Source organism: Aythya ferina, assembly GCF_964211825.1.
Source record: "Aythya ferina genome assembly, chromosome: 1".
In the NCBI taxonomy this organism is placed as follows: domain Eukaryota; kingdom Metazoa; phylum Chordata; class Aves; order Anseriformes; family Anatidae; genus Aythya; species Aythya ferina.
The window spans coordinates 7,014,908-7,036,567 of NC_140296.1; the positions used below are offsets into that span (position 1 = coordinate 7,014,908).

General features: G+C 34.6%; 1 protein-coding gene across 28 annotated transcripts in view; it reads left to right on the plus strand.

Annotated features, from left to right (window-relative positions):
- The window catches only part of DLG2 (discs large MAGUK scaffold protein 2), a 1,046,667-nt gene that overhangs the window by 678,875 nt on the left and 346,132 nt on the right, over positions 1-21,660 (plus strand). For all 28 annotated transcript variants that reach the window (XM_084519823.1, XM_084519802.1, XM_084519813.1 and 25 more), the window contains one exon: positions 14,168-14,292. In XM_084519823.1, the coding sequence (XP_084375949.1) occupies positions 14,168-14,292 (125 nt within the window). The remainder of the gene's footprint in view (positions 1-14,167; positions 14,293-21,660) is intronic.

The following is a 21,660-nucleotide window of genomic DNA, read 5'->3' on the forward strand; positions in this document are numbered from 1 at the left end:
AAGGTATTAAACAAACCTAAAAAGGTAAAGATAAATATTTAACATGCATGAATACAAACAATGTAAGTTCCTTATGTTAAATATTTTTTTGATTATACATACAATTTCTGTAGTGAATTCGCAGATGGAATCTTAGGAAAAGCCAACCAAGTTACCCATATACCACTGACAGCAGGATGAGAGCTTGATGTGAAATGTTATATCATAAAGTTATCTATCTTTTTTCCTGCCTCCACTGCACACTGGCAAAAAAACGATACCTTTCATAAGTTTCCTTGGGGGAAATATGTAAAGTGACAGGAAAAGGATTCATAATCATGATAAAAATACCTATCCAATGTGTGGGAAAGTGGGGTTGACATGCCTCTTCTGCCCGATGTATAGCAGGTATTTGTCTATGATGAATGCCTAGATTTGATGAGGTGTGTCTTTCTCCTGTTGGACCTGTTCCACTTTGAATATACAATTATATATTCATTAGCTCAGAGATGGTGTGCCTGTTGATCAAGGCACTCCTTTGAAATGGAAACCCCAGTGGTGTCTGTTCCAGAGCAGTATTTTGGTTCAGGTTTGGCAGCTCCGATGAGTTTTTCATCACTGAGCTGCTGGTTATTCTGATCTCATTCTCTCTCTTTCTTGCTTTTTAACACCCTTTCTTACCTCAATTTTCTCTCTCATTTTAGAGCACAAATTGCATGCCAGGGCTAAGAAACTATTAAATGAAGGTTGATTGCAACTGATAAATGTATGTGAAACATTTTGACTTGCACCAATTTGCATGTTGATGAATTGCACTGCAGAAGTGTCTCTTTCTATACAGTGTAGATAGAGGGCATGTAGTGTGCCTACCCTAATTGAAGATGTTCTACTGAACATATTTTGGAAACCAAATAAAATGGATGCCACTTTTTTGTTGTTGTTTTGTTTTGTTTTGTTTTCCAAAAACATACAATCATGCAAAAAATATGTTTATCTTACCTCATTCTTACAGGTCAATGCACTCTGCTGGTGTTATTCATGAGGATTCTAGGATGTCAGTAGAGTGATGTTCAGCACCCTGCTTCAAAACCCACTACAGTTCAGTAGCTCTGAAGAGGGCAAGAGAAATGCCTCCCCTTTAGGAGGAGGTATGGGAATTAAAAAGCCCTGAAATGACAGTAATTAATGTGAATGCTTATAATAATAATAATAATAATAATAATAATAATAATAATAATAATAATAATAAACAGAGAGGGAAAGTTTCACTTCTAGAGATGCTAACAAATGCTGAATTAGCAACCCCCTTCTCTCTACTGAAACTGCTTCTTTCTCTGAATTTATCCAGTACCATTGAAAAGTAAAATTAATTTAGAAGGCTGTAGTATCAGGAGCATACTGTTTATTTTTCAGTGAGTGTTTTATGAGTAAAATTTTAAATTTGCATTTGCATTGCCAAGGTGTACACACAGAGACTCTTTCACTTTCTGAAGAGCTAATTCTAGCTTTTCTTTCACATTAAATACATTTTTTTTTTTTTTTTGCTTTTTACTGTCAGGGGAATGTATTTGGATTCCATTGCAGGAACAGAAGAAATACCAACAGGAATTTTAGGTTAACTTCTCAGAGTGCTACTCCTAAAATGAATCAGCAAAAATAGTCTTCTAGTGACAGGAAAACTACTGCTAATACTAGGTAAACTAGACATAATGTGTTAGGAATTCAGATAAAAGATGGGTTTTAAAAGGATATACTTATAGTGTGGCTGTTTATTTTGGAATACTGATATTTTCTCAGACAGCAATATGAATAGGATGATTTTTCTGAAAATTCCACTTGTCAAACTTATTACTGCCCTTGAATAGTCTTATCTGTGTAAGCCACATAGCTTTGACCCAGAGGCATCTCAGACTGTAATCTTTCCATAGAGAGTCTAATACCAGGTGGAAATGATTTGGAGTTTTGAGACTTGGTTGTCTTTTGCTTTTCTTCTTAAAAATAATTTTGGTCAAATTCTAATTCATCTAACTTTCATTTGTATGGTAGGAATCTCAGTCTAGACTCCTCTGTTCCTCAGCCTCTCTTCCTACCACCTTCAAAGAGGCAAAAGTGGCATCTGGAAAGCTGGGGAAGAGAGGACTTTCTATTTCCACAGTTTGCTTTGAAAAAATGTTATTTAGCTTGAATATTGCTATTAACGTATCCTAGTTATTTTTAATATGACTTAATATGATTCATTACCATGACACAAATCTGTAATAGTACATGAGAATTTAGAGTTTCTTTGAATTTCCAATAAAAATAATATCTGATATTACAAGTTATTACAGTAATATTGTACAGAAGAGCAGTCTACTTCTGTTGCATTGTACTCTGTATATTTATATATATATATATATATATATATATATATATATGCAAAATGTATTCATAACCTAACCAAGCTTAATGAAAGTATTGATATAAATAAAGGAACACTGAATCTTACTTCAACCAATTTCTAGGAGGACAGGAATGTTTTTAATTAGGTTTTACAGACAGACATCTTGTTAAAGACTGCTATTCACTTCTTCCTTTCAGAAGGGCATATGTAGAATTGATGTTTCTAATGTAAAGGGATAGCTACTGTGTGTTTCTTATGTGACAAAACTAATTTGCTTACTTTCAAATAAGTGTTTGAAAGTTATTCAAGGTACAGGACTTTTTTAGGTACACGTGCACAATGTTTAACTATCATGTAATTTTTAAGATAAAATTCAGAAGGGAGTTTTTAGTGACCAAAATATTCTAAGCTTGAAAGAAGATTTTGAAAAAATATATATATAATATTTGTGACACTAGAATTTAATAAAAGCAGAGAATAATTCAGGGTGGAAGGTATTTGTGGAGATCATCTAGTCTAAGATCCTGCTCAAAAGCAGACACTTTTGAAGCTATGTTGGACTGCTTAGGGTCATATACAGTCAATTTTGCTGAGAATAAAAAAAAAAACAAAATGGTCACTGAAATGAAATGTTATATTAAAATAGGATTAGGACAAAGTTGGGAAAAAAAGTAAGGTTTAGATCTCTATCTCTGAAAAACAATGACTTGCATTTTATGTTATTTTTTGTTCTTTGTGTTTCTTCTCAGTGAAACTTACAGCTGATATGAAGCAAAAGTCATAAGTGTTACTCAAAATAGGAAAGTATTTCAAAAGCTTGCTTTAATTTGTGTTAAAAGCTGTATCAATGCTAAACTCTGTGTGCACAGACACTAGAGGAGTGCAATGATGGCAAGGTAAGTGATGCAATAGCAAGAATATTCAGTCATTTGCCATCAGGATTTGTGCTTGAACTTGAAAGCCTTAAGGGCCTTTTAGTTCATTCAAGTTTTGCTTTTTCTTCAAGATTACATGCCCTGGAGTTCATGATTTTGAATAAAGAAGCAAATTAAGAGTTTTACTTGTTCATTTGTTTTGCCTTTGATGCTGGATGCTGGAATAATTGTTAGAGAGAATTGTTAGAAATTATCAGCATTTTGTAATGGATGTAAACATTCCAGAATTTTAATCTAGATGGTTAACCATCTATGTATTTCACTAGAATAAATCTTTGGGCTATAATACATTAATAATACTAAAATAATTAAATTGGAAGATGAGAACAAATCTATATACTCATTTCATATTTGTGGATATGACAATCAAAAGGAAAAGAACAGTAGCTTAGAGAATAGCTTAGAACTTGGGCTTATTCCAGCAACTTTCATATTCAAGGTATCTCAAACTCCCCTAAGTACTTTACAGAACTATCGTACTCGAGCAATCTGTGCAGGTAAATCCATTTAGATACACAACAGTTTTTCAACAAAAAGACTTCAAGCTACAAACTGGTTTAACCAAGAAATGTGTTGGGTTTCCACATACTCTCAAGACACCCACTGGGGTTTTCAACTTCTCTTTGTGTGGCAGTGAATTATCAGCAGAATGGGATTAGAGGTGTGTCATCCCTTAGAGAGGAACTAAGTTCCTTCTCTTCATTTCCTTTTAATTGCTAGTACTAAGTGGTGAAACCTAGTTGGTTTCCATAGCTTCACTAAAATCAATTTTTTGTTCCCTAAGCCCTTGTACAAAAGTGAGACTGCCTGCCTCTGACACAGGCTTACAAGCATTTAAACAACTCTTAATTTCCTCAGTTTTTGCAAGTAATTGCATTGTGAAAACTTCAGTGATGATCATGTCAAAGTTTTCAAGCTAGTTTTGCTATTCTTCCAATTCTTGTCAGTGTTCTATTGTTACTGCTATTTTTCCTTATGTCTAGTTACTATTATCACTTAGTGAGTGCTTTCCTTTCCTTGATCTGATTTTTTCACTTTGATTTTGGAGTCCTGGGAGTTCAGAAAGCTCTCAGGTTATGGCTGATGAGAAGTCTAGTGCTAGCCTGGAGTGACACCATAAAACAAAGATTTTTTCAAGTGAACTGAAACCTTTCACTCCCTAGAAGCAGAATTCCACTCCAAAGAATGTGCATCCATGTTTTGACAAAACTTTTTTTATATTTAGTTTTCTCCCCTGCTACTTTTCAGCTAGTCATCAGATTGTGTGTTCTGTGACATTTGTTTGCTTTCACTGTATGCATCTAACTAAAAGATGGTATGGTGCCTATTTTTCTGTATGAGAGAATAGGCAAGGTCATGATGCCCCCATGATAGTGAGAAAAAACATCCCTACACAGAATATTGAAGTAGGACAAGAAGCATATTGGGAAAAAAAAAAAAAAAAAAAAAAAAAAAGTAGACATGCACATTTGTCGCAGCTCAGAAGCTGTTAATGTGCACTTAGTAGAGATACAGAATAGGGGTGGTGACATTCTTCTTTGTCATAGGGGAAATCTTATATAGCAGTATCCCTTATTTAATGTTTTTTCAACTTAGAAGAGGGAGTTCCTGATTCCTCGTATTATTATTATTCCTATTTGGTGGGTTTAGTGCTGTTGGTTTTTTTGTTTTGTTTTGTTTTGTTTTTGTTTGTTTGTTTGTTTGTTTTTTACATTTAGTTAAAGGAAAAATCTTATTTCCTTATGTCCCTTTAAAGGAAGGTCTGAAATTCTTAGGTCTTGAAAACCAAACCTGAAGAGAGTTCATATCTATCTTTTTGCATCAGTATCAATCTGTATACACAGATTGACATAGGACACACTAGCTTCTTCTTTTTTTTTTTCTTTTTTTTTTTAATTATTGGTAGTGGCTTCATTCCTGGTCTAGATTTGCTGTTTTACAGAGCTGTACATTTCACACATATGATCAAAAATAAAAATCCTTTGTTTCTTTTTCAAAACTCTTCCTCCTGAAGGCTGTACTTCACTTGGGCAGAGCTGAAAGAACAGTATTCCTCTACTGATAACAAGTGAGAGTAAACGAAGGAGGCAGTTGTAGTCGTGTGTATTGTGGTTTTGTAATGAATGTGCTGACCCTGATAAGGGGCTTGAAAACAACAAATGGTACTGTGAGGGAGAAAATCTGTACCATATGGAGCGTAATATAACTATGGAGTCTCAAAACTCCGACTCTGGGGATCATGCCAGCATACGTGGGAGAAGTGAGAATTTCATGAATTATGTTACTCTTGAGTAGATTTGAAAGTACAAAAGAGTTCAACAGTACTTGGATAAATATGCAAATATCCTTGTTCTCTGAATGAGACAGAAAAGTGGCTTTGATGTTTAGGCTTTTAAAATTTTAGTTTTGTATAAAACACAGTAGAAGAAAAGTACAGTATAGGATGAAATGTGCAAATACTGAAAACTGCTGAAATTATTTAAGTCTTTTTTCCTATCAGGTTCCCCAGGTTTGGCAGGATTAGAAAGATGTATTAGGATGGGAGATGGCTGAACAGTCACATACTGAATGGCTGGAAATGGTCTGGTAATTTAGCATGTATAACTCTTTCTTCAGAATATAAAAATAATGTTGGTGTAAATGCTGAGAAATTGTGAGAAGTCCAGATAAGAATCCTAGAACCTTGAGAAATAGAGTTGTACATACATTTTCTTTCAAAATCATGTATTAGATGGAAGTGTTTTGCATATTACAAAATCACCTGTTCTGGCATGAAACATTAACTTGTTCAGCTGTTTGCATTGTGGCTTTGTGCTGTTAAACTGGGCATTGTTGGCTGATGGGTGAAATACCCCTGCTAAGTATAATCTGCATCCTTATGGCTGAGAGATAGACAGAAAAAGTCCTATATCACTTTGGATAAAGTGAAGTTGTATGTTTCAGTTGAGAAGTACTTTGTAGATAAAAATATCACTGAACAACATCTACAGACATTACAGACAGAATAAGAACCCAATGAGACATAATTAGCATCCACTGATCTTTTCAGATACCTCCAAAGGTTGCTCTCTTCTTAAGCTTTGTATAGCCAATGGTAGTCACTCCATATAACCATCTTGGGTGCCAAACTAAGTACATTTATCTGCTGTAGTACAAAGGAAAAGAGAAAGCATATCAAAGACTATTTCAGAGGAACAGCTAATCCTGGCTTGTATCAATTCATCCCATGACCATCAATTATGGTCAGAGTTTTCAATCATTTGTCTCATTTGAAGGAATTGATTAACTTGATTGATTCTTGTTTAACGCTAATCCTCACAGTCCTTAAATGTTTATTTGCCCTGTCTCTTGCTACAAATACACAACAACCACCCCCAGTTTTGTAGGGCTGGTTTATTCTCAGCTTTCACTTACACACAGTGTTGTGTAGTACTGAGAGAAACCTAATCCTGTAAAAGAAGGAAAAATGTGGTTTATGCAAGAAGGTGTTAATTCTTTTGTCTTATGGGAGAAGGTGTTTTGTTTTGTTTTCTTTATTTCATTTGAAACTGAAGTACCCTGAGGGAAGAACCCTAAGTGGAACCAAATCTGGCATCAGTCTTAGCCAGGATTCATGTACTACTATTTTGTAAAATCTGGCTTTGATATTAAAAAGGTACTCTGTGAGAGATGAATTTTGGACACAACAAAGATTTTCTGAGTATTCCAGCTAAACTGTTTTGAACAGCTGTAGTATTAGTTTCATATTCTACTTTTTGTAAGGATTCAGAAATATAACTGCACTTAAACAGAAATGTAAAAATTAAAAATGAGTACAGAGTGATATAGCTTATTCAAATAAATAAAGGGTTAATTTTCAAGTTTTTGTCACAGAATTTCCCACAGTTTTGCCACCATGTAGAACGTAGTTTGTGAACGAATGTTTCCTTGCAGCAACATTTACTTGTTTAAAAAAGAAAAACGAGAAAATCTTTCTCCTTTTTAACAAAAATAAATAATTCCTAAGCCAACATCACAGTCAAAAAATGTGCGGTACTTACACAGAGTAAGAAGGGGCCTTGAATGAATTTATGTAGCAACCAAAACTGAAATTATTAGGATTTTGATGCATCTATGTCAAATTCTGATATTCTGTCAAATGTGATACTGACTTCAGAGGACAAAATTTAAATTTGTATATTAAAGTGTTTTGAAATTGTGCATAAACAAGAGAAAAATAGCATTAGTTAGAAAGGAAAGGGTTTACTGAGCCTATAGGCCATTGGTACTCTTAAAACACTGAAGGCTACTTCTCGTTCGTTGTTAAATTCAGCAGACAACTTTTTATGGAGTATCAAATAACAAAGTTGATAGGGTCCCTTAAAGTTGTAATAAATGGAGACAAAAAAAAGGCATGTATTTAGGAATGAGTCAGCTATCATTTTGTGAGCTTTCTCTTGACTAAACTTGCTCTGATAAAGCCTGCCAATTTAGACAGCAATTCATACTTTAAGCCATCTGTAAAAGCTCTGAGAGAGAAGAGCATTCCATATCTTTGTCTGTGAACATCAGAGTAAAAGTGGGAAGCCAGCAGGGAAAAAATGAAATGAAATGAAATGAAATGAAATGAAATGAAATGAAATAAAATAAAATAAAATAAAATAAAATAAAATAAAATAAAATAAAATAAAATAAACATCCTGAGAGAAACTTAGAAATACTTACCCTGTCAAGAATAAACAAAGTAGGCAGTGTGTTCCTGATTATGTTTTCTTTAATACATAAAATTCTGCTTCTTATAAATACATGGTTTGGCAAAAGAAGATTTTCTTTTTAAAGTCTCAGAATTTTGTAGGGAATCAGAACAATTATTGCAAGATTACAAATCAGATCAAGTTATTTATTAATTAATTAGCCATTTTTTGCCCTATCATTTTCATTCAAAACTTCGCAGCACTTTGTATATGTATATTATCATTGTTCCTTTTCCCTTTTCCTCTCCTCTTCTCTCCTTTCTCTAATCAATAAAACTTTCCCCGAAGAAACAGCAACAAGCACAAGTTTAAATGTTAGCAAGTGTCAAGAGTTTTGATTCTCTTTTACATGGTCCCATGAACAGATTGAATGCTTTCTCCACAAATGTGTGCTCTGACCAGTGTATTTCCTCTGTACTGATAAGTAGCATTTCTGAGGGCCTAGTGGAAGAGTCATCATACATTTCTGTGATGCTGTGTTTGGATATAAATTTGCTGAGAAGCAGGAAAAAAATCTTGTACCAAGGACTTGACATCCTTACTTGGCAATGCTTTCCCTTTAAACCAGTGCAAAGCTTTGCAGGCTTGTGTCAAGTGTTTTGTTTACATATTTCTATTTGTTTGCTATTCGCCTAGTTCAGCACGTTACAGATTTCATAAAATCATTTATTAATACTGACTTACATTCCTTAACAGCAAAATGGCTCCTTTAAAACTATAAGTAATAATAACAATAATAATAATAATAATATAAACATGACAATCATTTCAGGCATAGAGGCTGTGTCTTGTAGCCTGAATCAATTCTCGGCCTCTAGAGTCTGTTCGGGAAAATGCAGTTCCTCGTTCTGTATTGGAACGAAGTAAGGGACTCTGGAATAGGTATCTTGGTGTGCTTTCATTACTGGGTGAGGTTGCAGCAACAGTCAAATAAATACTGTGCAGTTCATGTCTATTATTTTTCCAACTTAAATGCCAGAGAGTTTCAAAATCATGTCACTTCAGAACATTATCAGTTCTTTCGGGAGTACTGAAGTAATTAAGTCATTCAGAAAGATTCTCTGTAGCTGGTGTCAAAAACTGAGTTCTACTGTCATCTTACTGATTATAACGAAAAAAAAAAAAAAAAGGAAAACAACCCATATACAATTGTATGCCTATTTAGCATGCTAAAATACAAAACTTATGACCCTTATTTAGGGAAGAACTCAGTCTGCCTTTGTGCATATCTGGTTTGATTTCTGTGTTTTTGGCATTTATTCTTCTGTGATATTAATAAAGATCAAATTAATTTATATAATTCATAATCAGTCTGTGCTCTAATGCAAAGGGGCAGATTGAATAAGAAAAATAAAATAAAATAAAATAAAATAAAATAAAATAAAATAAAATAAAATAAAATAAAATAAAATAAAATAAAATAATATAATATAATATAATATAATATAATATAATATAATATAATATAATATAATATAATATAATATAATATAATATAATATAATAAAAAGAGACACATTAAGGAAAAGATCATTTGTAGAAACGTAAATATTTCCACAAAAGTCAGTGTGGAGCACTTCTGAGGGTTGCTCTGTGACAAAATAAAAGTGCTGCAACCTGTAAAGATGCAGCATGGCTGCTCACAGTGACATATGAAAAGAGAAGAACTCAAGATGGAAGGCTAGGTAAGAAGAAGAATGGGTCTCATGGCCTTCTGGCTACCCAAAACCATTACCTGCTGGGGATTCTCATTTTATTTTTGTGATCTTTATGTTGGCAGTTTAACAAGTCTTGAGGGGAGAGATTCAAACTGGCCAGAACTTGCAACTTTTGTTTTCTTTCCCTGGCATGTGAATCAGCCATCATCTTACTCTGATCCTAAGTGTTGCCTTTCGGTGTTGGCAGAAGGTACAGCACAAGTGATACTGTGCTGTGAAGGTACCACAGTGATACTGTGTCTCTGGCAGAGGTTGTCTGCCCCTTCAGGGCCAGGAGAATTATGGCCAGGTTTCTTCCAATCTCAGGCTGAGCTATAAAGAGCTTGTCTGACCCTCATGGAGGTGGAAAGCCCGGACTGGAAAAGGCATAAAGGAGGTAGGCTTATGCAGTAAACCCTAAGAAGAAGGATTGAGCTTCCCTTCAGATGAAAACAGGAAAGAGGCCTCTCAGGGTGGGCTGGGATCAATTATTTTGATTTGGTGGTTTGTTAGAAGTTTCTGTGTTTAAGAAGTAAAGTTGGGCAGAGAGAGAAGCTGAGAAACTGAGGCAATGTAATTCTTTGAGCCAAGCTGGACATGTTGTATAGCGCTACACTTTTTGCTAGGCTGTGCTCATGACTGAGGCCTTGCAATAAGAGATGGGGAAGGTGGTAAGGAACTAAACCAAAATTAATATATATATGTGTGTGTACATATTTTGCTGAGTAATTTTATGCATATCTTCCCAGTATAGTCAGAAGCTAATTATATGAGGTTTTTATAGTAGTAGCAATTGAGAACAAAGGGATATATTTAGGTCAAGAGAGAATTCAGCTAATATAAATGGAACATAAAATGATTTGGGTCTGGAAAAATATATTTAGGCATATGAATAATCATGTTTGAGCTATGTCATTGAAGTTGGTACATCAGTCTGAGGCTTGTTCAGAGTATTTTGCCCCCCAAATATGTTGTTATTTGTTCTTATTAAACCAGCTGTTATTTGTTCTTATTAAACCATTTATCAGCATCATCACCAAGGCTCCGAGTTTGTTGTTACTTGTAAGCATCCAATAAAAATAATCCTTTGAATAGGGGGAGGACAGTGAATTAACATTACAGGTATTTATGGTGAATAACTCCCAAACATGAGAGTCAGTGTGAGAGAAAGCATGAATATACCACTGGGGAAAATGCTAAGTGGCTAAGTGATGGTTCAGCTGTTGTTTTGGGCTGAATGACTGTACATGCTTTGATTGGTAAACACAAAATGGCTGGGAGACAGAGATACACCCAGAAAAGGCTTGGAAGGTGTGAAGATAAAGAACAAATATTGTATTTTTCTGGAATGGGGACAAAGGAGATGCAAAAAGTAGAGGGTGGGGAGCTAGCCCTGGTAGAATGGTTCAGGAACTGTTGTGCTAATAGACAGTGCATAATTGATACTTGGGGTTACAGCTCATTAACTGCAATGAGTTTTTAACACAACAACCATATGCTGATGAACCTGTACATTAGGAAGACAGGGCAAAGCATGAGGAAAGAGGAGGAACATAAACATCAGTATTGCTGCTCAGAACTGAAATAGAAGAGCTTTTAACTATTTATGTTATTTTTCAACCCAAGGCTCTTAATAGGACCCAGGAGTGGTGGCAGGCATGCTTTTAGCCTTGTTGGCCATGACCTGAAATGCCCCCATGCAAAGACAGAAGATCTGTCTATGGAGCGAATGAAGACCCTTTAAGAACTACATTGGGAGAAGAGGGAAAAAAGAAAAAAAAAAATTAATTGCTCTTAACTTTTGCAACTCACTTTGTGGTGCAGGAAAGCCTTGCAGGGATATACCTAGCTGCTGAGCCAGCTAGTGTTTGACAGCTTGTATATCTTGTTGATCAAGTTAAGGTCTGTAACCTGAATAATTGCTTGTAATTTTCTGGGTACAAAAGTGCCAATAAGAAGCACTGCCCTGTTCTTCTAAATGTTATTCCTAAGGGGCAGAACCAGAATAGTCTTGCAGTATAGCAGATGCACATTTATGGATAAATATTAAGGGCTAGTACTGATTCTCCTGTAGCAGTTTTCTGCTTACAGTCAGTATAATTGTATTTTCTCCCTCTAAAATATTAATGGAAAAGAGTATGGTAGGAGAAGGAGAGTGCAGGGAAACTGTAAAACCTTTCCAGAAAAATTATTTCCTGGTAAGAATTTTAATGAACTTTATGTGAAGACCTGTAGCAGGTAAGCACAGCCCATGTAACAGGCAAGCTTTGATGGTTTATAAAGCTCTACAGACTTTTTTTTTACTCTCTTTTATTATAATATAGTCATTTGTGTTCCCAATTCAACTAAAAATTATATCAGCATTTCTCCTTGCAATCCTCTTTCCCCATCAAGAGTAAGTTTTGGGGACTTGGAAATCAATCTCTATTCAGAAGCACAGTATTGCATACTTTTAAAATCTCTTTGGAGTTTAGGTAAAACCAATAATTTTGTTTTAATGATTTTATTTTTTCTTAAAAATAAAATATTGCTTATTCTAATAAACTTTCTAGAAATTTGTTCTTGGTTTTAGCATTGTTTTAAGGTTCCAATCTTCCTGAAGTGTGTATATGCATACATTTTTTTCATTCTCATATGTTGGAAGATTAAACTCATTAATAACTTGACATATAGAAAAACTTACAGGAAACTATTCTTATCATATTGTTTAGATTGCAAGTTGGTGTTGAGTGCACTGTATGGTTGAGTGCACAGAAAATAACCTTAATCTGAGATGATTCCAATGATGAAAGAGAGATTAAGTCATAGGTTCATAATGCTGGCCTGGAGATACTTATTAACACTAGAGAAAATATAGAGAAACTATTATATGTACACACAATGTTATGTTTTTCATATTATAGATACCTGAGCAGCATTAAGATATGTGTAATTCTAAATCTTTCTCCTTGGATTATAAATTAGTTCTGTACTGAAACTTTATTCACAATTATATGCTGATAGCAGAGCTGCAGATTCCGTGGACATCTCCTGAGTAATGAGAACTGCATCGTTTGCAAATGTAGAATACTGATAACAGAACTGAGAATTTGACACACTGCACACAGGCAACATGCAGATTTTCGTACACAAAGTACACGTGCCTGTGCTACTAATTGAACTGTAGTTTAAAAAGTCAGAAATAAGCTCTTTAAGAGGTGCTATTTGCTATTTTTATTAACGGTTCTTGTCACTAGGACTGAACTAGATATCTGTGAACAACAGCAGTGATGAGAAGCAATTACCAGTAATCTGAGATGCTGCATGAAATAATGGGGAAAAAAAAAAAAAAAAAAAAAGAGATACTTTCAGTGCCCTGAATGTATTTTATCCACAGCACCACAACACTGGACATATTTTGCAATAGCAATAGTCCTGTACAACTATGAAGAATGCATTCTTGAATGAAGAATGTGATCAGAATTAGTACAAAGCAAAACTCTGTGGAAAAGACGACTTCATTCCCAAGAACTACATAGAAATGAAACCACATCCATGTTTTTTTGGAAAGATACCTAATTACCTAATGATGCCTAAGAAAGATGCCTAAATACCTAATTGTAAAATACTTTGGGACAATGGAGACTCCATTCAGTATTGTATTACATTGAATGTATTATTGTATTTCAAAAGAATGTCTGTGATTAATATTTATTTATACAGAAAAAGTGTAGTAACTTAAATGTATTTCCAAAAATGGGTTAGAATTGCTGGTTAGAACTCTATGTGAGAAACAGTGGCTGCATTTCTGTGTATGTATGTGCATGCATACCAACTTATTTCTCATGGTATCATCATAAGTAGCAGTAGCAGTAAATAGGATTATTGAAAAGATCTTAATAATGAATATTTCGAACATTTCCTTGTAGCAAATCAGTAGGATGAAAGAAACACTTTTTTTTTTTTTTTTTAAATAAATAAATGCACGTGAATCTGAACAATGATCTCTTTTCAACAGAAAATGATGCACTAAAATATTTCAGAGCTAAATGTTACTCACTGTTTCCGTTTATAAATGAAGGGCTTTTTAAACGTCTTTTTAAAGCTCTGAAGTGTTTTTAGCCTCCAGCTCTCATTGACTTGGATAAATTCATATTGGAGTTCAGATGCTAATTTATGTGACTGCTTTTGAAAATAAATTTAGGTCAAATCCTGTTTCTGTAGAAGCATCCATTAACTCTGCCATTAACTCTGGGAGTTCTTTGTGTTTGCAGCTTCTGTTCTTTAACTGCCATTTATTTATTTATTTATTTTTTCTGGCTGAGTCACCCACCTGAAAGTATGGTGTTGCCAAATAAAATGCTCTCTTTAAGAAGCAAGGATACTTTCCTTGCGCACTGCAAATAAGTTCTGTAAAAATCCAGCATCTGGTGATGCATTTTCTTTTCTTTACTTTTTCAGGGGAATTCTGGCCTGGGGTTCAGTATTGCTGGAGGAACAGATAACCCACATATTGGGGATGATCCTGGGATATTCATAACTAAGATTATACCAGGAGGAGCTGCAGCAGAGGATGGAAGACTAAGGTAAAAACTGTCTGCTTCATTATTATAAATTGTCCTCTAAGAATCCAGTGTGAACTGGGTCTTTCATGTGGTAAAGGGGAATAAATGACATGACTAGACTCTCCTTTCTACTAATGTAGGAAAACTGCTTTAAGTAGTTTAAATACTAATAAGGTTATTTAAGGGATAAGGTTAGTTAAGCCCTGTATAAAGGGACATTTTCTGGTTCCACCTCCATCTTTGTACCAGTCATTTCATTTAGTACAAGAAGAGAGATGGGGACAGGAGAAGGAAAAAGTCATTATCAACAAGAAAGTCTTCTCTGCTTGATCATTATATGTTCATGACTGAAGAGCTATGCTTTCATGTTATATATTAAGGCTATCAACACTTCCCAAACTACAGAGCCATTCCTAAATAGCCTTAGCTATTTGTAGATGCTCCCTGATGTGTGACTGCAGCAGTGAGGTATGCTTATCTGCATTTCCAAACTTTTTTTTTCTTTTTGTCTCTGTGAGGATGCGATGACTCTGTTCTGTATTTTGAGTCACCTCCAGAGTATGCTTTTGCTGTAGCTCCTGAGGTAAGCACATAGATCACTTGAAAGTTGTGGTACCCAAATTAATCGTAGTGCATGTCTTAACCAAAATGTACCACAAAAGTACTTGTGCTTTTCTTTCCTTACAGACTTAATTCAGAAAGGTTTCTGTCTGTCACAGAGACTGGCACTCAGATGTCAGTTGTGAAGCCTGCTGATGCTGCAAAAAGGCAATTTAGCTGGAAAGACTTTGGATAAAATTCTGAAGCTTTCATGATCTCAGCACTAGAACCTGACCTCTAGCAGTCTTTGCCAAAAAGCAGATGGCCTAAAATTCATGAAATGTGACCAGATGGTAACAGAAATACTTTTGGAAAGCCTTGTCCTTTAATTCAAAAATAAAAGTATGAGGAATTGGTCAGCTTTTAGAGGAAGTTTTGAATATTTCATATGTTAGGTTAGTAATTCCTTTTAGGAAAATAATGTTATTTTTGCTGTTACAGTGACAAAGAGTCAGGGTGGTTGGCACTGCCTGAAGAGTGTACGATATAAATAAGATTGTAGACAAAGAGAGGAGAAATAATCTCATGTAACTTCATGATGACGGTGCAGCAATATACATCTAAGTTAATCATTTTAGAGTCCCCTAACAGTCAGTGAAGAAAATACTAGGTATTTCTGTTTTGTCATACATCACATCCTAAAGTCAATGTCTATGACAGAAGAATCACATCGTACAAGAGCATTCAAGTACCTCAGCTATAGTGATCTATACTGTAAATGTCTGCTTTGGGCCAGATGGGCTTCATGCAAAACAGTGTCAGGAAGCAGATGTTTGGAAGTCACACTATCAAATATGACATGACAAACAACATAGGGGTGTCTTAAACTTTATCACAAATAAGAAAGAATTCCTTTCCAAAAATAATAATATCTTTTTAGTAGAGTTCTTATTACTTTTGGAAGCTGTTCTGGTTTAAGCTATTAAGAAGACACACATCATTGCTATTTTTTTTTTTTTTTGTCTTACTATCTTTATATGAAATCAAATATTTTGTAATGCATTGCTTTACTAATTAACTGTAAATTGAACTCACGGTTACTTGGTAATTACTGTGTTGTAAGTCTTAAGAAGACCTTCTAAATCCACAAAAGATATTGTACTAATGCAATTCATTAATCCATATTAAGATTAGACTTGGCAAGCTTTGTGTTTTGTAATAAAAGTTTATCTTATTACTAGGACTATTATGATAGTCTTAGAGTACAGTATTTGTTACCATTTTGAAGTGAAATGTTATAATTCAAATTTAACCACAGTAGTAAAAATATTTGATAAACATATATTTGGCTTGGTATTTTTGCTCTTCTCTTTTGTAAACAGAACGCATTTACATCAAATTCTTCTCTTGTTAGTACAGAATATCTGAATGCAATTAGATCAAATTCAATCAGCAGAACTTTTTTACTTCAAATAAAACTGTAGGCATATTAAAAATGTCTCTAAAAACTACCATTAGGAAAATGGAGTGACTTAATCCTGTGGGTTTTACACTTAGTAAGAAAATCTCAAATTTTTAGCTGAATATCACACGGTATCAATTCCAGATAGAGTATCTGAGATACAGAGTACCTGGAATTTCTTCTCAGTAACTCCGTATTGTACTCAGCACTCAAAAGGTGTTTTTTACTGCCTCAGTTTCCCACAGGCTCTTGTTTTTGTAGTACATGTGAATTTGTACTTGGTTTTCTCAATCTTACACTCAAACACAAGCTGAACAGACACACTGTCATAGGACGTATTTTTCAATATTTTTCAATATTTTACAGCGTAAGGGCAGAAGTCATTCAAAAGACCTCACCATGATTTCCAAGAAAAGTTTATGTCTGGAATGCAAGAGAGCTACTTGCATATAAACTCCAAGTTTGAAAGGTTTGGGATGGCGCGATTTTATTTTATTTTATTTTATTTTATTTTATTTTATTTTATTTTATTTTATTTTATTTTATTTTATTTTATTTTATTTTATTTTATTTTATTTTATTTCACTGTGTTTTTCCTAGGGGAAAATTCCTCCTTTCCTTGTTTTATCTGCTAAGTGGGTTTCACTTTGCTACAATGGTAGCAAGGAAACAATCCTGTCATGTTTTAGGAACACCTGAAAATGTATGTATCAGTGATCTTCACCGATATGCCACTGAAGAGAAAAGCTATCCTGGGGCAGCTTCTGCTTACATGACAAATAATTTTACTTAATGGCAAGTTTATCAGCTAAGGCCACTCAGTAGGAACAGCAGCTCAATGACATGCAGTAACATCCATCAAGAAAGGCAATAGTCCATGTACCTAGTAGAAGTCCTATCTGAATCCCTGAGAAAGGGAGATTGGTGTTCATTTACAGAAAAAAAAAATATATATATATATATATATACAGATATACTTTCTAGTGTCCACTTTTGCCTTGGACTCTGCCTGCAACTACTGTACATTATATAGTATTGTGGACTGTTTGAACTGGCTTCTAAATCTACTGCCTGTTCTTAAATCATAAAAGCCTGTAAAATCACTTTTACTGCATTTTACATAAAGTCCCTTTGATGTAATTGAGCTCAGTGAAGTTCTTCAAATAGAGAGATTCTGAAAGCGACCTTCAAGAAATTGACTTAATGCTACAGACCCTGGCAAACCTTTTACATGTATGTATGGTATACTGACAAGTGGAACAGTAAATAGTAACTTCATCAAAGTTCAACAAAAGCAAACACAACCTCCTGAACCTGGAAAGGAGTAACAATTGTGGTAGAGGGTGGGGGCTTGGCATTGTGGCAAACAGTTTTGCCAGGAAGGACCTGGGGGTCCTGGTGGGCAGTTTATATTCATAACTGTGACAGTGAAGGAGGGAAGGAAGATGACAGAGCCTTACTCTTCTGAATAAAAGCCCAGTTCAAGAAGCAATGGACATAAAATAAAAATAATAAAATAATTAATTGAAATGTGAAATTCCATCTGAGGACAAGACAGGTTTTTTTTTTTTTTTTTTTTTTTTACTGTGACAGCGGTCAAGCAGTGGGACAAATTGCCCAGAGAAATTATGGTGGAGCCTGCATCCTTGGAGGTATTCAAACCCTGACCAGTCATGTTTCTGGACAACCTTCTCAAGCTAACCCTGCTTCAGCAGGAAGGGCTGGATGAGATGATCTCAAGAGGTGCTTTACAAACTAAATGGTACAGTGATTCTCTAATTTGCACCTGAGTCATCAGTGTGCTGTGGTAGTGATGAAGACCAGCATGAAGAACAGTTGAGAGAAAGCACTAGAGGCAACAGTCAAATGTTGCAACAAGGGAAATGCAAGATGGGTCTGAGATGGTAGTGGTGGGAGTTGCTTTTTTTTTTTTTTTTTTTTTTTTTTTAATTAGGGTAGTTTAGTGAGGCATTGTAAGTGATGGTTCAGTGAGGTTGTTGTGGGACCTCTGTCTTTAGAGGGTTCCAAAGTTTGTCTGGACAAAACCCTGAGGATTTAACTTTTCAATTCAAAGGTTGGACTAGATGTCCTCCAGAGGTCTCTTACAGACTGAATTACTCTCTGATTCTGTATATTTTATTTATATATAAAACTTGATTGTGAGAGTGGAACAAAGGTAAATAAATTTATACTTTTCTGTTGTGTGTTTTTTTGTTGTTTTTTTTTTTTTTTTGGTGGTGGTTGTTTTTGTTGCTGTTGTTTTGGTTTTGTTTAGTTTTGTGGAGCACTACTTTTATTGACAGTAGGTACAATGCATAGTGTGAGTTTGTATCTCTTCATGGCCCATATATCTTTACAGCAATATTTAACAGTAAAAGTTATCAGCCACTTTAGGCTACATTCATTTTGATAAAACATTACTAGATTTTTAAAATTTCTTGAACTTTCAAATATTAACACCTACTATTTTTAATACTATTGTCTCTGAAATACGCTGACTTCTACAGCTAGTAAAACAGACAACACACTGCATAATTCAGACTGTAGAGAACATTTTAGGTAAGTACATTGGCCAAAATACATTAAGTTGTGGAATCTTCTGTGATGTCCATATACTGCACTTCTTTTCTGGTTTCTTTTGGTAAATAACATCACGGAATACAAAATAATTACTTTTGGATTTGATTACTTTAGGTAAATGTGAATATAATAGTCTTGAGAATAACTGAAAATTAGTTTTTGCTGCATACCATGGTTATTTGAAGCTTTGATTTTCAAGTCAGTGACAGACAAAATCTAAAAGCTCCAGGAGTAGCAAACATTCCCACTGAATTGAAGGAGAATTTCTCTCAGCAGTTTGATCTTTTAAAACTTCTGATGCATAAAAGCTGCTTCTTCTGTCTCATAAAAATCAGTTTTCCATGGACAAGCATCTACATTTTAATAAAGAGGCTCTGAATTTAGACTTTTACTATCTGAAAGAAAGAGAATTGCAGCAATTTATGTCTCAGTGCCTTTTTTTTTAGTTTTATTTGACTTTGTGTTGAGAAAAAAAATATAGTAGTTGACTCAGTTGCCTAGATAAAACAATGAACTTCAATATACCATCTCAGCAATTCCTTTTATTTACAGTTATTGATCATAAGTGAAATTCTGGATTCTAAAATGCAGCATGCATTTAAAAAATTCATCATACTCTGTGAAAACAAGTGATCAGTTAATGGAACTAGAAGCAGTGTGCTGGTAAAACTTGATTAAAATAAGAGCTAGTAAAAGAATAATGAAAAGCTGTCAATTATGAATAAGTACAAAGAGCAAAGACACACCAAATATTCTTTTTTTTTCCAGTAGTCATAAACTGAAACAATTTTAAGGTAAATAAATAAATAAATAAAATCTAGTTATAGTTTATCACAGTCTTTTTCTGGTCTTATGGTGGAGGTATTTCTCTCAGAAATCTATCTGCAGGAATGAACACATATGAATTCCTGACCTATTGCTTCCAGATTCAGAAAAAGCACTTTTCCATTTTGTGAAGGAAATTTGGAAATATGAATTTTAAAAGGTCTTGGAATATAGATGACAAAAAGAATCTGAGATAGAACCTGGGTTGAAATCTTACATTTTGTACCAGTCTTGTGGCCCAGGGAATCTTACGGAACCTGTGGTTCTAAGATCACATTGTTACTGCTAATGTGACTGAATATGAAAGAGTTTATTTGCAGGACTGTGAGATTGATTTGGACAGCATTAGGCTTGAATTTCAAGGGATACTGTTGTATCAAAGATTTTTTTGGTATTTGAGCCTGAGATGTGCTCGATAGGAAAGAAGGCTGAAGTGAGGAATGAGTCAAGGAAGAAAGTGGTTGTGCCCGCAGGTATCCTGCCCTGGTAAGCTGCCTGGACCTGTAGCTATTTCATTCATTCTTTCTTCTAGGAAACTGGTTTCAAGTCTCTTCCCATTTGTGAGCATACTTTTTTTTTTTTTTTTTTTCCCCTTAAGAGTGTGGGTATTTGTAAGCACTTAAACACATTGAGAAAAGCATGTCTACTGCCAGTTACCTTTGGCAGACGGAACACATACCCTTATATCCTGTAGGTTATAAACCACTAAGGGTGTGCAGTGTTTGTCTTTCCTTTGCAAATGTGTCTTTCCTGATATTACTCTAATTACTGATTGTCAGCAGGTTTAGGATTATGTAACTGCAGAATTTTTAAGGCATGCTGCCTTGTTCTACCATCATCATAATAGTCAGCCCCAGTGGATATTTTTCCCTAGCTTTCCAAGTGATCTGGTGTGGGAAAATAATGTAGCACACATGCTAATTGTTGGAGACAAGAGCCTAAATAACTTACCCTCAGTTATCCAGTAAGGCAGAAAGCTTGGAACAGAATAGTGATTACTTCTCTCCTATTTCTGTGCCTTAAGGCTTCAGTTAAGTGTCTACCAGCAAAGGTTTTTAACAAATTAGACTTGTGTTCTCTTCAGTTATCAACTAACCCACTGTGATGTGTCAAAGTGTTATAATTTACCTAGATATATGTAGCAAGAGAGGAACTTCTTTCTCATGTTCATATTTTGTTCATAATAAAAAATTAAACTGAGAAAAAGGGATTTAAAGGCAAAGATTTCATTCTGGTCAGTGTTTTTTTTGTTTGTTTGTTTTTCATTTTTTTTTGTTTGTTTGTTTTTTGGTTTCTTTTGTGTTTTTTTTTTTTTTTCTTTTTCCCTCTATCTTACTGAAGATGAACCAAAGAGGAAACACTACAAATTCATGCTATTCTTTCAAACTTGAAAATTAGAATTAAGAAGTATTCCGGTATAATTACATCCAGTTTGCCAGAGAAACTCAAAGGGAAAAAGAAATGGAGGAGAGGGAACAGAAGCAAGGCCCCAGTTGGGAAGTGATTTGATAAAAGACCCCCCTTTGGTCTTTGCCCCACAGGCTGCAATGACAGTACTTTGTCTCTGATGAAAAGTCTGAAACCTCAATCCCTCCAGCAGCAGCAGGCAGACAGTTGTTACCTGTTGATATCCATTTGTAGCTCTAGATTGCTTACTGAGAAGTGAATTGGGAGTGAGAATAGGAAAAAATTAGGAGCTTTTTCAGATTAATGTGAAGAGCTGTTCCCAGGAGGGATCATGTTCTTTATAAGTGTGTCTCTAATCCAGCTTGGGCAACTGGCTTTATTTCACCGTCATGATATATCAAAACAGAAGTGTGTCTGCCTTGTGATTCACTGCCTAAGTCTCTGTTAACTTTTGATCTTGAATTAAGCCTATCAGTACCAGGTCTAGGCACATTGCAATGGCATAAAGCTTGTTCAGGATGTTATTATAATTACAGTACTGCCACAAAACACTGATTCATATCTGCACTGTTTAC